This window comes from Antedon mediterranea, chromosome 5, assembly GCF_964355755.1.
Source record: "Antedon mediterranea chromosome 5, ecAntMedi1.1, whole genome shotgun sequence".
Lineage (NCBI taxonomy): Eukaryota > Metazoa > Echinodermata > Crinoidea > Comatulida > Antedonidae > Antedon > Antedon mediterranea.
In genome coordinates, this window is record NC_092674.1 from 6,497,168 (window position 1) to 6,513,491 (window position 16,324).

At 35.9% G+C, this 16,324-nt stretch overlaps 2 protein-coding genes across 3 annotated transcripts in view; one reads left to right on the forward strand and one right to left on the reverse strand.

Moving 5' to 3' along the window:
- The first annotated feature begins 200 nt into the window (after nt 1-200).
- On the forward strand, nt 201-6,745 carry LOC140048996 (TRPM8 channel-associated factor homolog). Its single transcript, XM_072093805.1, has 2 exons — nt 201-296; nt 3,074-6,745. The coding sequence occupies exon 2, from the start codon at nt 3,082-3,084 to the stop codon at nt 5,806-5,808; it is 2,727 nt and encodes a 908-aa protein (XP_071949906.1). The 5' UTR covers nt 201-296; nt 3,074-3,081; the 3' UTR covers nt 5,809-6,745.
- A 565-nt stretch (nt 6,746-7,310) lies between these two features.
- The window catches only part of LOC140048790 (uncharacterized), a 71,913-nt gene continuing 62,899 nt past the window's right edge, over nt 7,311-16,324 (reverse strand). For both annotated transcript variants that reach the window (XM_072093576.1, XM_072093575.1), the window contains 8 exons: nt 15,705-15,785; nt 15,205-15,257; nt 14,589-14,723; nt 14,164-14,300; nt 13,245-13,507; nt 11,167-11,244; nt 10,266-10,413; nt 7,311-8,122 (listed from right to left, as the gene is read on the reverse strand). In XM_072093576.1, the coding sequence (XP_071949677.1) occupies nt 7,983-8,122; nt 10,266-10,413; nt 11,167-11,244; nt 13,245-13,507; nt 14,164-14,300; nt 14,589-14,723; nt 15,205-15,257; nt 15,705-15,785 (1,035 nt within the window). In that variant the 3' untranslated portion in view covers nt 7,311-7,982. The remainder of the gene's footprint in view (nt 8,123-10,265; nt 10,414-11,166; nt 11,245-13,244; nt 13,508-14,163; nt 14,301-14,588; nt 14,724-15,204; nt 15,258-15,704; nt 15,786-16,324) is intronic.

Here is a 16,324-nt window from a genome sequence, read left to right on the forward strand (position 1 = left end):
TAATGCAAACAGTGATATATTAATCGTGAAGGGCCTTCAACACAATTTACATTTGACATATGTGATTATTTTAATCTGTGTGCACTTTTTATTAGTTCTTTAGATCTACCTTTGTCGTGTTGATAATCACCGAAGCATGTCCGCTTAACTTCGCCTTTGCTATTTAAGCGACAGACTGTATTTTTCTGTTCAGTTCATTGAACGTCTTCCACTAAATTGCTGTGTTTCCAGGGTTTCCTTTCCAGCGTCTGAACTGACTGCCAGACTAAACAACTTACCATAGACATAATTATAATGTAAGTATACGGCTAAGTTAGTCGAATAAGTTAGGGCGCAATGGTGGGGGATAAACCGTAGGCATATCCTTAATGCAACCAGGGAAGAATGCTCTTCCCTGGTAAGAATACCGCGTCCCTGGTAAGAATGCGCGTCCCTGCTAAGAATGCGCGTCCCTGGTAAGAATTCTCTTACCTGGTAAGTATTCTCTTACCCGGTAAGTATTCTCTTACCCGGTAAGTATTCTCTTACCCGGTAAGTATTCTCTTACCCGGTAAGTATTCTCTTACCCGGTAAGTATTCTCTTACCCGGTAAGAATTCTCTTACCCGGTAAGAATTCTCTTACCTGGTAAGTAGGCCTATTCTCTTACCTGGTAAGTAGGCCTATTCTCTTACCTGGTAAGTATTCTCTTACCTGGTAAGTATTCTCTTACATGGTAAGTATTCTCTTACCTGGTAAGTATTCTCTTACCTGGAAAGAATGCCGCGTCCCTGGAAAGAATGCCGCTTCTCTGGTAAGCATGCGCGTCACTGGTAAGAATACCGCTTCCCTGGTAAGAATGCTCTTCCCTAATGGTAAGTATGCTCTTACCTAGTGGTAAGAGCTCTTCCTAGTAAGATGATCTTCTATGCTACACAACGGACTTAATGTTGCTAAAAGTTAAAACGCAATCAACCTACCGTCGCTACGAACTATAGGCCTTTTTTTTTTCTATTTATGCGATATTATTACAACTCATTCGCTCTTACGTTTTTTTCAATATGTCCTATGAATTTTTTACCTTCCTCACAATTGTTTTAAATAGAAAAAAACATATATTTTGTTTTACTTCATTCGGTAATAACGTGTATTATGCGTAATAAAAAATTGTTTCCATTATTGTATTTGTTTAAATGCTCAAATTAAACAATCTGCAAGCCTACATCATACAATCGATTTATAATGGCTATTTGATGTTGTTTATTATTATAAAAGGAACATATGTGAGGCGACTGTTTATGTTTACTGTATGTTATAAATAAAGATTAATATTTAACATTTATTAATACATTGTCCAGGTTTTGATTTATAGGTGTTTACATGGTGTTCGATGATGAAACATTTTATTGGCATTACATCAACATTTTCATCACAGTTAAAAACAAAATCCTCAAAGAACACTCTAAAAAGGTCAGACAATGTTAAACGGATAAAGAAATATTATGGTTGAATAACATTCAAATCATCAGAAAACCGAAAAAACGGATAACTAGAATAAACAAGAAATATTTCTTACAAAAAACGCCGCTCGACATTTAAAAAATAATCTTTTTTTCTTTCTTCAGATATATGAAGTTATTAATTATTAAAAGATGTCCTTTAATCGCAAAAATGCATACAAATCAAAGATAGTTCTTTAATTATGAATCAGATTATGCCCATTTTTTTACTAGTTAATTGTATACTATTACTATAATATAAAACACAATTTAATAATAATTTAATGTTTTTGTTACCGGGGAAACGTGTAGCAAAATAAAATATGTTGGTTAATCGCAAAAATACACAAAATCTAACATAGCTATTTAATTATAAATCACATCATGCCCATTTTGGTGGGTGTTAGTAATCTGGTTGTATTTCATTGAATAATTGATAATTATGCTAATTTTCAACAGCATTTGAAAGAAGACATGTGTACCTTTTCAACAATGTTTTATTTGCCAACAAATATTAATCTACTATAATTAAAAAATGGTAAATTTTGAAATGTGCTGTGTGTGTGTGTGACCTCAACCTGTAGGTAACTGAATACTCTCTAGACAACGTGACTTCACGGCGTAAAGTGAGAAATTCTTCCGCAGTCTGTTGATTGGCGTCAACCAATCAAAGGGCGAGAATCCAAAATCGTTCAACCGTGAGCCCTCATAGACTCTCTTTTCCCATACGTTTTTTGGGTCCAGCAGCTGGTACCTATAAATTATAGTCGAGTTTACAAATTATTAAAATAACTATAACTATAACTTATAACTATAGAACCGCGACGCTAAAGCTTCTTAATGAGTACGTCTACTTGGGACATAGCTGCCTAAAGCCGCGGCGCGAAAAGTATTGTTATTTTAGTATAAGTATCTATTCAACAAACGTTAAGCTCTGTCTACACTATCAAACAAGTTTGACAAAATAAAGTGTGATGTGTCCAAATATGGTAGTGATATGTCATCTTGTCACATAAAGTTTGATAGTGTAGACATGGCTCTAGACTCTGTCCATTAGAAATTGTACGCATATGGGACATTCCCGCGTGTACGATAGTTGTTCGTGTGAACGCAGAGAGGTTCGGGTTAAGCTGCATTCACACTTGTTACGGAACGAAAGACGACCGTTCAATTAATCATACGATTTTCCATTACAACAATGCGCCGTCTTCCGTGTGTAGGTTAAGGCTTGGTTCCCACTAGGAAGAAGCAACGTAAAGAAATAAGCGCAACGCAACGTAATTTGGTAAATCCAAGCGATGGATTATTTGAACTGTCGCTTGTCATTGGTCAATTCGTCATGAGCTTATTTCGATACTAGCCTAATGTATACTTCAGTAATTACCAGAGTCATAATTGGAGTACAGTATAACCCACCTTTTTGGGAAACTTTCCGTTAAATGAACGAAGGTCAATTTATGTTTTAACACTAGGGCAAACTCCTATTAAAGCTACGTCTCTATTAAGGGGACAACATGTTGGGTCCCCGAATGTATCCCCTTAATAGGGGTTCTATTGTATACTAATTATAAATGGCATGTTTTATTTCACCTGCAGAAACAACAATGGACCCGACAACTGATCAGTTATTTCTGCTGAACAACATCAAGTCAGTAGACGGAAAGACCATAGCTCCCTCAGAAATTACGCTCGACACAACAACCAACGCTTATCCGTTATTCAAAAACAAACAGGGTAAATTGATTGCCGCTGGTGGATTCCTCAACAAAGGCCGAATTGTAACATTTGCACACGAAGCCATTGTGAACTATGGGAAGGATAGCACCGAAAATAACGCGGCGTCACTCACAAAGAATGCCGTCAAATGGTTGGGTCGGAACGCGACTCGCGTAGGAATGCTGGTGTCACGCTATAACGGACTGAGAACCAATCTAACGACAGCTGGAATGACTGTTAGTGATGTCACCCCTGCGCAGCTATCAACAGTAGATGTTGTATTCACAGACACGTACACAAACTTTGACGACACTAAGATGTCACAAATACGTGCATTTATTTCCGGGGGAGGTGGCTTACTTTACGGAGGTCACAACTGGTATTACAAACATGCCTGGGTAAATAACATTCTCCAGGGGACTGGTATTACCATAACACAGGTTCAAGTAGATGGATACCAGGTCTTTGCTCCTGTTCCTCCAGTGGTGTCTGCGTCGGTACCACACCTTATTAAAGGTGTATCCAAGATAACTCTTGATGGCCTAACTCCCGGAACGTTGAGTCTGTTTGATACCAACGCTTTCAGTTTCATCGACAGAGACCGGAATGTAATTGCGGCTGGTGCACATTTTGAGCTTGGTCGGATGGTACATTTTGGGCACGAAGCCGTTGTTAACATTCGGAGCACCACTGACAACTCACTGCTTCTGGTTAAGAATACAATTAGTTGGTTAACAAGAACAAAGTCAAAAGCATCCGTCGGATTCCTTGTCACATCAAACGGATTGAAGACAACTTTAACCGAGCTTGGGCACACCGTCACAAATATAAATATTGGCGATGACTTCAGCGGGTACGATCTCCTCGTTACGACAACTTACAAGTCTTATACAAAAGATCAGTTACAGAAAATAGAAAAGTTTGTTGGCAATGGCGGATCACTTCTTACTGGTGGTCATAACTGGAGTGGAGCTAAAGCATATGTTGACATTTTGATGCCGGGTGGAATCTACCTCACCAATGACTACACTGGTGGTGCGGGTCTCACAGTTACCAGTAGAACGATAGAATCTCAAAATATGTTAAATGCGTACAACTGCATCAACGCACTCACTGCACATGTAAAAAAAGAACATGTTCTTACGATAAATGACCAACGAGATGTCATGGTAACAGTTCGGTATGGAACCAACGAACTTCCATCAACAATTGACAAGTTTTGGACAGCTTGTAAAGACTTCCTTAAGCTACACCAATCGGTTTCAATTACTTCGTTAGATACCAATGCTTCTCCCGTAGAAGCATCGTACGTTTACATCTTTAACGCTGTTGTCGAAAATGAAGACGTTAACTCCATGAAACAATACCCTGAAGCTAAAGACTTTCCCGGTGCAGTTCCTTCAACACTAAGCCGAACAAGCAAAACCATCAATATTGATGCTACATTTACCGGTCTACCTAACTACTTTCCATCCCATTCAAACGCGGTGTGGCGCAGCACTGCTCTTTACGCGGGCCCTTCGGAACCAATCACGGTAACCGTTTCCACATCAGCTGTAAATAAAGGCATTCGTGTGCTGATTGGCTGCCACGTCGATAACCTTACTAAAAAAGATACACTACATCGTTACCCACGAATATCGAGATCTTTCGAAATTGTTTCCACTACAACAAAAGCCGGAAACGTATTTGGAGGGCTAATTTACATCACTGTTCCTTCCGGTTCAACATTGGGAACAATTCAAGTGTCCATACAAAATGCTTATGCCGCTCCGGAGTTCATCCTCGGCACCACGAATGAGAGTCAATGGAAGACATCACTTTCTGCCAATCCTGTTCCATTCTGCGAGATGGCAAGTAAAAGTATGATTCTGACAGTACAGACATCTGAAGTAGCGAGTAGAGTAAAAAATCCAACGGATTTAATGCAGATATATCGATCCTGTGTAGATGTGATAAACGAGTTATCGGCCTTGGACCCGAACAATCGTGCTCGTGGAGAACGCTTTGTTCTTGATAAGCAGATAAGTGCTGGTTATATGCACGCAGGCTACCCAATAATGGGACCAATAAGCGCTTCCACTTTCATGCTCGATAACGACAAAATACGCGAAGACGGAAACATTTGGGGACCTGTCCATGAAATCGGTCACCAATACCAGACAAAAGGTTGGACACCATCGGGAGGCGGTGAAGCAACTACTAACATCTTTTCCGTGTACGCTTCAGAAAAGGTTCTGAAAATCCCACGCGAAAGGGCACATAGTGCTTTAACGGCGGCTAATCGACAGAAGAGGATTGACGATTTCATAAAAAATGGCCGAAAGTACTCTGATTGGACTGTGTGGACCTGTTTAGAGACGTACCTACAGCTGCAGGAGGCCTTTGGCTGGGACTTCTATATCAAGATATTGGGTGAATACAACAAGACTATGACAAACCGACCATCATCAAACCAACAAATGCTTGACGAATGGCTAAAACGGTCATCTAGAATTGCGAACTACAACTTGGCCCCGTTCTACCAAGGATGGGGTTGGTCTATAAGCCAAGATGCAATCAACAGTGTTGCAAATCTTCCACAGTGGACGAAGAATCCGATGACGATCACCTAGAGGAGACAGAGATAATCGGCGAATCTTTATCTAAAGATGATACACACATTGTCTAACCATTTAATTCAAATGAAATAATTGTATACCTTTTAATTATGGGATTTAAACAAGTAGTAGTAGTAGTTAAGAATAATACACTTACTAAATATAGTTCAATGTCTATATTACTAAAAATAGGATTCGATGTCTATATTACTAAATATATAATCCAATTTTTATTAAAACATATAATTCGTTTTTCATGTTACTAAAACATTTATGTTCATGTTACTGAAAATAGAATTCAAAATCTATGAAAAAAAAGTAGGCCTATTGAAGGTATCAGATAAATTGGAACTATTGTATGTAATGTAAGAATTTAAACTACTAATGCCAGGAAACGGAATTAGGCATACAGTAGGCATATAGTTTAGAAATATAAGGTAGATACATTAAAATTACCGTACTGATCTATAAGATCGTACAAATAATCCGATGGAATTTAAGAAAGTAGATAAAACATGATCCGATTATATGTAATAAGCACTGAAGTAGATATAAGATACATTAATACTACTGCATGGATCTAACAAGATCGGAAACATAATCCGATATATATGTAATTAAGCACTGAATATTAAAAATACTTCACTTATCTATAGCAAGACTGGAAACAGAATCCGATATATATATGTAATAATCAATGGAGTAGATATAAGATATATTTAAAATACCTTACTGATCTATAGCAAGACTGGAAACAGAATCCGATATATATATGTAATAATCAATGGAGTAGATATAAGATATATTTAAAATACTTTACTGATCTATAACAAGACTGGAAACAGAATCCGATATATATATGTACCGTAATAATCACTGGAGTAGATATAAGATATATTTAAAATACTTTACTGATCTATAACAAGACTGGAAACAGAATCCGATATATATATGCAATAATCACTGGAGTAGATATAAGATATATTTAGAATACTTTACTGATCTATAACAAGACTGGAAACAGAATCCGATATATATATGTAATAATCACTGGAGTAGATATAAGATATATTTAAAATACTTTACTGATCTATAACAAGACTGGAAACAGAATCCGATATCTGATAAAGAAATAAAGACCAATTTAGTGGATATTAGATAAAATAAAATGCTGTACTGTGTTTAAATGTTTAAAATCTTTTTCATTTTAATGCTACAGTATGCTATAAGATACATTTAGGCATTTATTACCTTCACCATAGGCTGGTGCACATTAAAGCTGTTTTCAAGGAGGAAATACACAATTTCCTTCACCATCAAATATTTGTTTACGCGTATGAACCATACATTCTATATAACCACAATCAATATTGACTTAAGTTCTGTCTACACTATCAAAGTTTGTGACAAAAAACTAGTTTGATAGTGTAGACAGAACTTAATTTATAGTTTTCGACAAATATACCTAAATTGCTTACATAAAACACACAAAACCACAAAATAAACATCAATGTTTATATATAATTTATTTGAAAACGAACATATAATTTAAAATGTATTTAAAGAAGCACTGACTTTATTGTAAAGTTGGCCAAAATGCCAATGCACTTAAATATTGCTTTTAACATTGACGCTAATAGTTACATGTTTTCAAAGAAAAACTTGGAGGAAAAATACACCAGCCTGCATTCATTCGACGTGTGTTTAATGGCTGTCATTAAACAAATTAATCATAGCGGAAATTCCAATAAAAAATATGCAGTGAAACACAGTAAAAAAATTGTTCTCTAAAATAAAAAAAAAGGTTTAGATGAAAACCACACCAGATTGAGGTCTGATTTCGTTCCAAGTTGATGCCTTTGTTGCGTTATTTAAATAAAATATGTGAATACCGTTTTAAAATTTCCTAGTCTAAAGAAAAATATTTTCCAATATCTCTGTTAATGCATGAATGAAGAAGCACATTTTCTGGAATAAAAAGTATAAATTCACGTCTGCATTTGAGCCTAACTATTCTGACCAGGTCAAACACACACCATACAGTAACATTTGAGGGTTGTAAAAAATCTACAAACCAATCAAAACTCTTTTCAAATTGGTTTGTACAGATGAGATCAAGGAGATTGTTGATTTTGTGTGTAATCCCTAAAGAACATACAAAATAATCAAGGCACTTCCTACGATTTCTTTCATCTAATAATCTGACGCTTGCTTTGGATCTGGACGGCTCGTTTGTAATCTTTGATGGCTAGATCACGTTTACCGAGTTTACCTAGGACGTCACCTCGTCTCTTATGCACAATGGCGTCATCAGGCTGAAGTTTCAATGCTGAAAAAAAAAAATTCTAATTTGTTTTGTTTATATATATTTAGAAAAATTGCCAATCCATTCACTATCCTTCATAAAGGTAGCAATCCTGTTCACAGGAAAAACATATACACAAGATGCTCTACATAAACAAAGTCTTATTACAAATCTTTGGGAGTGGAGTTGTAAATTGTCATTAGAAAAAAGTCCTGACATGCGAGAACTTGAACTCATACATAATGTGGGAGTGGTGGATTCAGAGGATACGGGTGAGATGGTGCCGGAGAGCATTTTATTCGGGTGCAGGTCAACTCGGCCCTAAACCATCTCGGCCCCACGTCAAGTCGGCCCCACGTCAAGTCGGCCCCAAGTCAAGTCGGCCTCAAGTCAACTCGGCCTGAAGTCAACTCGGCCTCACGTCAACTCGGCCTCAAGTCAACTCGGCCAAAAACTAATCCGTCAACTCGGCCTCTAAAAAGTATGGAACGCAAAAAGTGCTAATATAGTAGCTAAATAAAACCGAAATTTCAATGTAAATTGTTTAAATGTTTGTTAGATCTATTTTTTAATACAAGGATGTTCCAAGAAAGAATCGAAATATTCTTAGAAAGCCTATTATTATATAGATACTAGCAATTATACCCGCCCCAGGGCGGGTTTCAAAATTAGTTTACAGCCTTCTCAGTACATAACACCCGACGCCAGTATCTATTTTAGAATGACGCTTCACCAATACGGTCATCTTGTCAGTTTAATTAAAGATAATATTACAAAACGGGACACAAGATTCCCGATGATAGCAACAACACACACCATGACAAATTCCATGAATCCATAATTTAATACATTAAAATCACAATCACATCCCCTCGCGATCAGATGTCTCTCCAATTCCCCAGCACTTTTTTAACTTTTTAACTTCATGACCCTTGACATAATAAACTACGAAACAGGTTATGATTGGTCATCGTTTCCGTTCCGTTTTTATCAAGTTATGAGCGATCTGTCAGTTCCGTTGTTTTTCACCGGCCGTTCATTTTCACGGAACAGATTTGGTGTTTAAACGCTGCTATTTTTTAACGCTTTTCGATTTTCTAACAAAACGGTGCCGTTCTCCGTTCCGTGAAACGGAACAGGTGTGAATGCCTCTTAAGTCATGAGAATATACAGTAGCCAAATAACAGTTATATACAAACGTCAGTCATCATGTGATACTTTGTTTGAAAGAACAATACCTTAAAATTAAGAGAAATAACAACATGGACTGTCATGGAAGCAAATTTCTCTCTTCCCATGCTGTATTAATTATGAATAATTATGAAATAGAAACGAAATGAAAATAAAAATGTCATACAAAAAAACCCCGTAAGGATGTAACCTATACCCATAATGCTTATACAATTTGTATTCTTGCCTTTTTGATTTGTTATGATTTTAATGTTATTCTATTCTTATTATATTGATGTATATATACAGTTGTAGACCATGGAGGTATAATACCTCCATGTGTAGACCGAAGTATATTGTTTAAATATTATTCATTAAAATGTCTTCTTCGACAGTTATTCCTGTAATTACAAAATGTGAAGAAATATTTATTTATTTCAAACAATATAAATAAATACTACCTATCAATTAAACGAAAAACGATCAGGCCCAGTGTGTTATAATTTATATTGAATTTTCCGTTTTATTTCGTCTATTATGTAGGCCCTAGTCCTAACCGTACTGTGATGTTTATCTTGCCATTATAATATTAACTACAATATTAGCACTTTTTACGTTCCATAGTTTTTAGAGGCCGAGTTGACGGATTAGTTTTTGGCCGAGTTGACGTGAGGCCGAGTTGACGTGAGGCCGAGTTGACTTGGGGCCGACTTGACTTGGGGCCGACTTGACGTGGGGCCGACTTGACTTTGGCCGAGACGGTTTAGGGCAGAGTTGGATCGAATTCTCTTATTCACCACAGCCCACACCATTGCGTGTAAAGCTCCGTCTACACTATCATCTTTGTTTGACAACAAATTTGATGTGCCCAAATATGGTAGTGATATGCCTAAATATGGTAAAGATATGGCATCATCATGTCTATATATGAGCACATCACACATTTTTGTCCAAGTTTGATAGTGTAGACAGAGCTTTAGTGTATTTGAGCACAAACCTTGGGAATAATCTTTCTCTGCTAGTTCATATTTATGCAGCATTGTGTACAAGTTGCCCCTGTTGAAGTAAACATGTGCTGAATATGGACTTAAGTTTTGCGCTTGGTAGAAGTCTTCAACGGCTCCTCTGAAGTCTCTCAGAAGTACCTAAACAAACCATAATAATGAACCAATAAAACTATGTGAAACAAAGGAACCATTCTGTACCTGTATTGATTGTATGTAAGGGTCTTATAAATAGAGGAAATATTTATACATCTGTATGATTGAGAAAGCTGCATGATAATTGTATTTTTAGTTAAAACTACTGTGGAATATAGTAAATTACTCAACTCCCTGACACAAAGCTACCCCACAATAGTTAAATACAATTATCATGTTGATGTAGTAACCGATTGGGCTTGAATCTAACCCCTAGTGTTCAGTGAAAGATTGGTGGTCTAGAGGTACAGTATCAACACCAGGCTAGTGATCTGGAGGTTGTGGGTTTGAGTCCCACCCACATTTGTTAAAAGTGTTCTCAATTTACTTAGTATAAAGTACAAAATTACGTCAGAGTAGGGCAAACATCTGACCAATATTGACAAACTGTTTGTTGTAATGGTATTGTGAGCTGTGTCAAGAATTTTTTCCTTTGTAGAAACTTTACAATGCAATAATGCAGAGTAAAGGCCTTGGTAACAAGTAGAGGATTTTGTGTTCTGATCATGGACCAACTGGAGAGCAGTCTTGTACTGAAGAGGTCATCCAGTATAAAGAAAATAAATACAATAAAACACATTCCTTGAATATTGTAAATAATGCATGTTTTCTAAACAAAAGTACATTCCTAATTGAATTATTTGATAGAGTAAAGATGCTAGTAGTAAATACAATCACCACCCTCTATCAATAGATTACCCTTGTTATAGCCCTATTTAGCATGGCTGCTTCGTCTTTTTCATTATAGTGTAATGTCTTGTTATAGTATTCCAGTGCCTAAAAATAAAAAGTTGTAATAACATAATATAGTAGGCCTAATTATTCAGTTCAAATCAAATACAGATTATTGACACTTTGTTGGATCTCAAAAGCGTCTCCTAAAGCTCTGTCTACACTACCAAACTGCTTGTGACAAAAAAGTGTGATATGTACAAATATGGTAGTGATATGATATCATCGTGTCCATATATGGTCACATCACATTTTGTTGTCACATGCAGTTTGCTACGCTCGCGCTAAGGTCAAATTTTCGTTCGCCAAAATGGCGAAAGGTTTTGAAAAACATTAGCCAAATTGAAAATCCTTTAGCCAAATTTAAAAAACCATAAAAATTCGCAAAAATGTTTATTAAATAAATAATGCATGTATTTGTTTGTTATTTTACTTCTTTTACATTTATATTATTATTATTTATCCCAATGAAGCTGATTTTCGTTACCGCGATTTCAAAAAGTGACGTGTCTTTGAAGTTAAAAATATACTATTTCTTATGTACCCATGAGAATAAAAATTATATGCCTGGAAAGATCTTGTTTAAGGGATTATTTTTATATATTTTTAATCTATGTTTATTAAATATTTTAATAGAAAACACGAGTTAAAAATGAGGTACAAAAGCCGGCGAGCCGAAATCTGCGCGCTAAAAATAACTTTGGAAAACACCTACCCATTTTCGCACCCGATCGCACGAGGTCCATAATAGGTGGTGGAGTAATTTTTGTTGCATGTTATCAGGCTTTAAATACTCTTTATTTTGATATGTAAATCGGTTATTATTATTATGTACATCCGCCTCATATGTCAATTTTAACGATAACAATTTTTTAGCCTTTCTCATTATCAAAATCTGGCTAATTTAGTAATGAATTAAAGCTAATTTATATTTCTGTTTGATAAACCACATCGTTTTATTTGACTTTGCGTGGACCTGGTGCGAAGAAGCCAACAAGACCAACCACTGAAAAAAATAATCCCTACCATAAATATCAGTGTTTACCATTTTCCTTACGGGGGATTCAGTTCTCCGCTTATTACTAAATTACCGTCGCCTAGGTATTAGCGCGTTAATTAATGATTGGATAACCCCCGCACAGTGGACTGTTCCATTTTCTGAACTAGTATTCGCCGCACACGAGGCATGTCGAAAAATGTCGCCTCTCATCATGGAATACTTGCTTCGAAACGTCAATTTTACCGATTTATTAAATTATTTAATAAGTGGAATATTTATCAATCTATTATATAAAACAAGTACGTTAGGAAGAAATGTACCACAGAAATTTAAGAAGCTTTGAATTTGCTATGCAGCGGCCGTAACCCATTCTATGTAGGCGGCCGAAACGCGCTTTGGCCAGGGTTGCCGTTGTAGTATACGTTGTTTCTTAGCTATTCAATTTAAAGCGCAACTTTCGGTTAGAATAATCGAAAGGGAAATAAAATTAAACATGTTAACATTATACTATTGAGGTAATTACTTTGTTAAATTTAAAATTCCCCTTTTTAAATAACAGAACAGCCTCGTTTACGGAAGTATTCGTCCACATGTTTCTGTTTACATTTTCTTCTCGAAGTTCATTTTCTACATCGAAGAATAGGGACTTCCCCTTTTATTCGCTCATCATCACGTCGACGACGACCGGCCACGAACCAATCACATTAACTGTGTGTCATTAAAACGTCATCGAGGCACGCTCTGCGCATGTTTAAACAGAACTAAAAAAATGAACACGGCGATCGTGACGTCGTCACATAAAATGCTGTTGTGGTAAAAAGTGTACCCGAGTCAGAAAGTACCGAAGTGTGGCGAATTCTCGCTCCCATAAGAAGTCACGCCGACCAGGCTAGGCCTAGGCTTGGAAATGTATTTTCGCCAATTTGGCGAACGAGGCAATAATTATTTTCGCCAAATGGAGACTCCAGTCGCCATTGGCGAATTGGCGAGCGGTTAGCGCGAGCCTAGGGTTTGATAGTGTAGACAGACCTAAATAATTAAATACCTGAGAAAACTGTCTGTTTTGAAAGAAAATGTTTGCAGAATTGAAGTAAGCGAGTGAATACGTTGGATCCTTTTTAATTGCTGCTTTAAAATCTTTCATTGCATTCACTCTATCATCCATAAAGAGGTGGACCACTCCACGATTTGTGTACAGCTCGGCTGTCCCAGCGATCTTGAGGGCAGCATTCAAGTCAAGCAGTGCTGCGAAAGTGTCCATCATTTGAAGACAGATGACAGACCGGCCTTCCAATGCTGGTTTGTAATCTGAAGTCAATCAAGGTTCAAAGGTCAATACGGGAGAGAATGGTTCTGACATTATTATAATAAAGATTAAATAGGTGGTTTGGACATGAAGAGTTTGTGTAATATAAAAGGATATTCAAGACCAGAAAAGGGGGAGATTGGAAGAGGAGATTACTAGTGAGAGAGGTCAACATACATGGCAGCCAGGTAAGGGAAAGGTGAAAGGATGTTGAAGAAGTTGCAGATAGCAGAAAGACTTGAATACCAACAAGGATATAAATTTATCTTGAGAGAGGTTGTGTTGAGGACACAAGATCCAGAGAGATAGAAACTTGCCATTTGGGTAGAGGAATGCTGTAAGATAGAGTTGCCAACATGAGGCAGACATAAAGACCAACAAGGAGATACATTTATCTTCAGAGAAATTGTGTTCAGGACACACGATCCAGAGAGATGTACACTTGCCATGTTGGTAGAAGAATGTTGTAAGATAAAGTTGTCAGTAAAGGACAGACTGGAAGACCAAGAAGAAGAAGAAGAATGTTGCAGAGAGAAGTTGTAAGCAACAGGATACAGAGGGATGAGATGGACATTGGTCAAGTGGGAAAAAAGAATCCTGCAACAGGAAGAACAAGTAGATCATAGGTAGAGGAATGGTGTAAAAACTTTATACTTACTAGGATTGACTTTAAGACATGCTGTAAACTGTTCCCAAGCTTGCTGGAATTTTCCAGTCATTTGCAGGGTGTAGGCAAGATTCACTCTTGCAGGTAGACAGAGTGGGTTTAAGTGCAATGCTTGCTCATAGTCATGCCTAACAAATATAATTTCATTCGTTACCAGGAAGCTTTTGATTTGCGATTACTACCAAACTATGCCATGTTAATTCATTGTGTGCATGCGGAATATTGGGATGGGAGTCCTGCTTTTCACCCCAACATAGCTTTGATGGCTAAGGTCCAGATGACGACCGACAACACATCAATCAGTTCTCGCAAAACGAAAGCTCCATAATAATGATCAGTCGCTGTTAGACATAATCCAATTCCTAAAATACATAATCACAATTTTCTCTCCACCTGTACTAATTTTATTTGCCTACCTTGACATTTTCATTGCTATCTCGTGGTGGAAGTCCATCAGTGCATTACCACGTCCAATGTAAGCATCGAGAAAGAATGGATCTATCTGAAGTGCCTCAGTATACACCAGTACAGCTTCTTCTAATTCATTTAATCTAACGAACATAAATATAATTGCATACTGTATTACCTATTTCACAAATTTATACTCTCCACAATAGCACACATTCCCGTTGCCATATACACTCTTCACAATTATGCTAAGGCAGGACAATACATACAATATTATACAGATATTGACTGCTTAGAGGTTAAATATAAGATTTGACATCGGTAGTCATGTGATGCAGTTTCAACCAATCACGTTAGCGTATTTACATAGGCTATGTAATATAAAACAATAATACTAAGCATCATACTATTAATTTATTACTTAGGAAATATTTCGAATAAAACCAAATGTATTTTCACTCCCAATGATCATGCCATAGTGTCAAAAATTATTAATACCTAAATTATTATTATTATTATAAAACTGAGTCTATATTTTTAAAATGTTATATATTAACTGTACTATTCCAATTTTTTTTCAAATAGTGAAAAATTCAACTAGAAATTGAAACAAAATGTTCTTACTTATGACAGCAAAGTCCAAGTGTATGCCTGATGTTCACATTTCTTGGCTCAACCTGAAATTGAAAAAGAATGACAACTATAGTTATAAAAGAATACAGTCAACTCTTCGAGGTTGGCCAAATATGTCTGGTTTCCAGAAAGTCTGATATTCGGAATGCGTTTTTAATGGTAAAAAATGAATTTTTGGGAGAGTTTTCTGTATTTTTATCTTTTGTATTGTTTTGCCAAAATGTCAAGAAAATTATGTCTATATCAAACTAGATGGAAAAAAATTGCTAGTTATATATCATCATGTCCATATATGGGCACATCACATTTTTTTGTCACATAAGGTTTGATAGTGTAGACAGAGTTGAGAATGTTATTTTAGTTGTCTTTAAAAGAAACGTCTATCTCAATTTTATTTCATTTTGGAAATACATGATGTAAAAGCATTACTTCTATAGGGTTCATAGCCATGCAAACTTTAAACAATATAATATTTGTTTATGATAACATACCAAAATAGCTTGTGAAAAGTCTTCTTTAGCATTTTGATAGTCCTTCCTTTCAAAGTACAACAATCCTCTATTGATAAGAACCTAAAGATAATAAAAAGAATGAATCTATATCTAACATATCATTTCTGTAGATATTTGGCAGAGGTGAATCCATTCTCCATTGATAGTTGATGATATTTGAATGAATATATTTGTTTTTGAAAAAACCTTCTTTTCTATAGGGTCACCCCACTTTCATTCTATCTTAATATATAATTAATATACATAAGCTTTACATAAACATATCATTACCGTTTACATATATATATTTATATATACAGTACAGGCACACACATAAACATATCTATTCATTTACAATTCTAATTATTATAGTACTTTAGTCACTGTTATTTTTCATAATAATATTTTTGTAGAACCTTAAATAAGATCCATTGTATAGTACCAGTAGATTTAAAAGCCTATAGTTTTTAATAACAATGAGTTGATCTGGGCCTCTGTGGTTAAATAAAGTTAAATTTAATTGATTGGGGATGTATTGTGTAGCCATTATATAATACATATTATTTCATTAATTTTACCTTAAAAAAATTACTAAAATACAATAGGAAAAGAAGATTCAA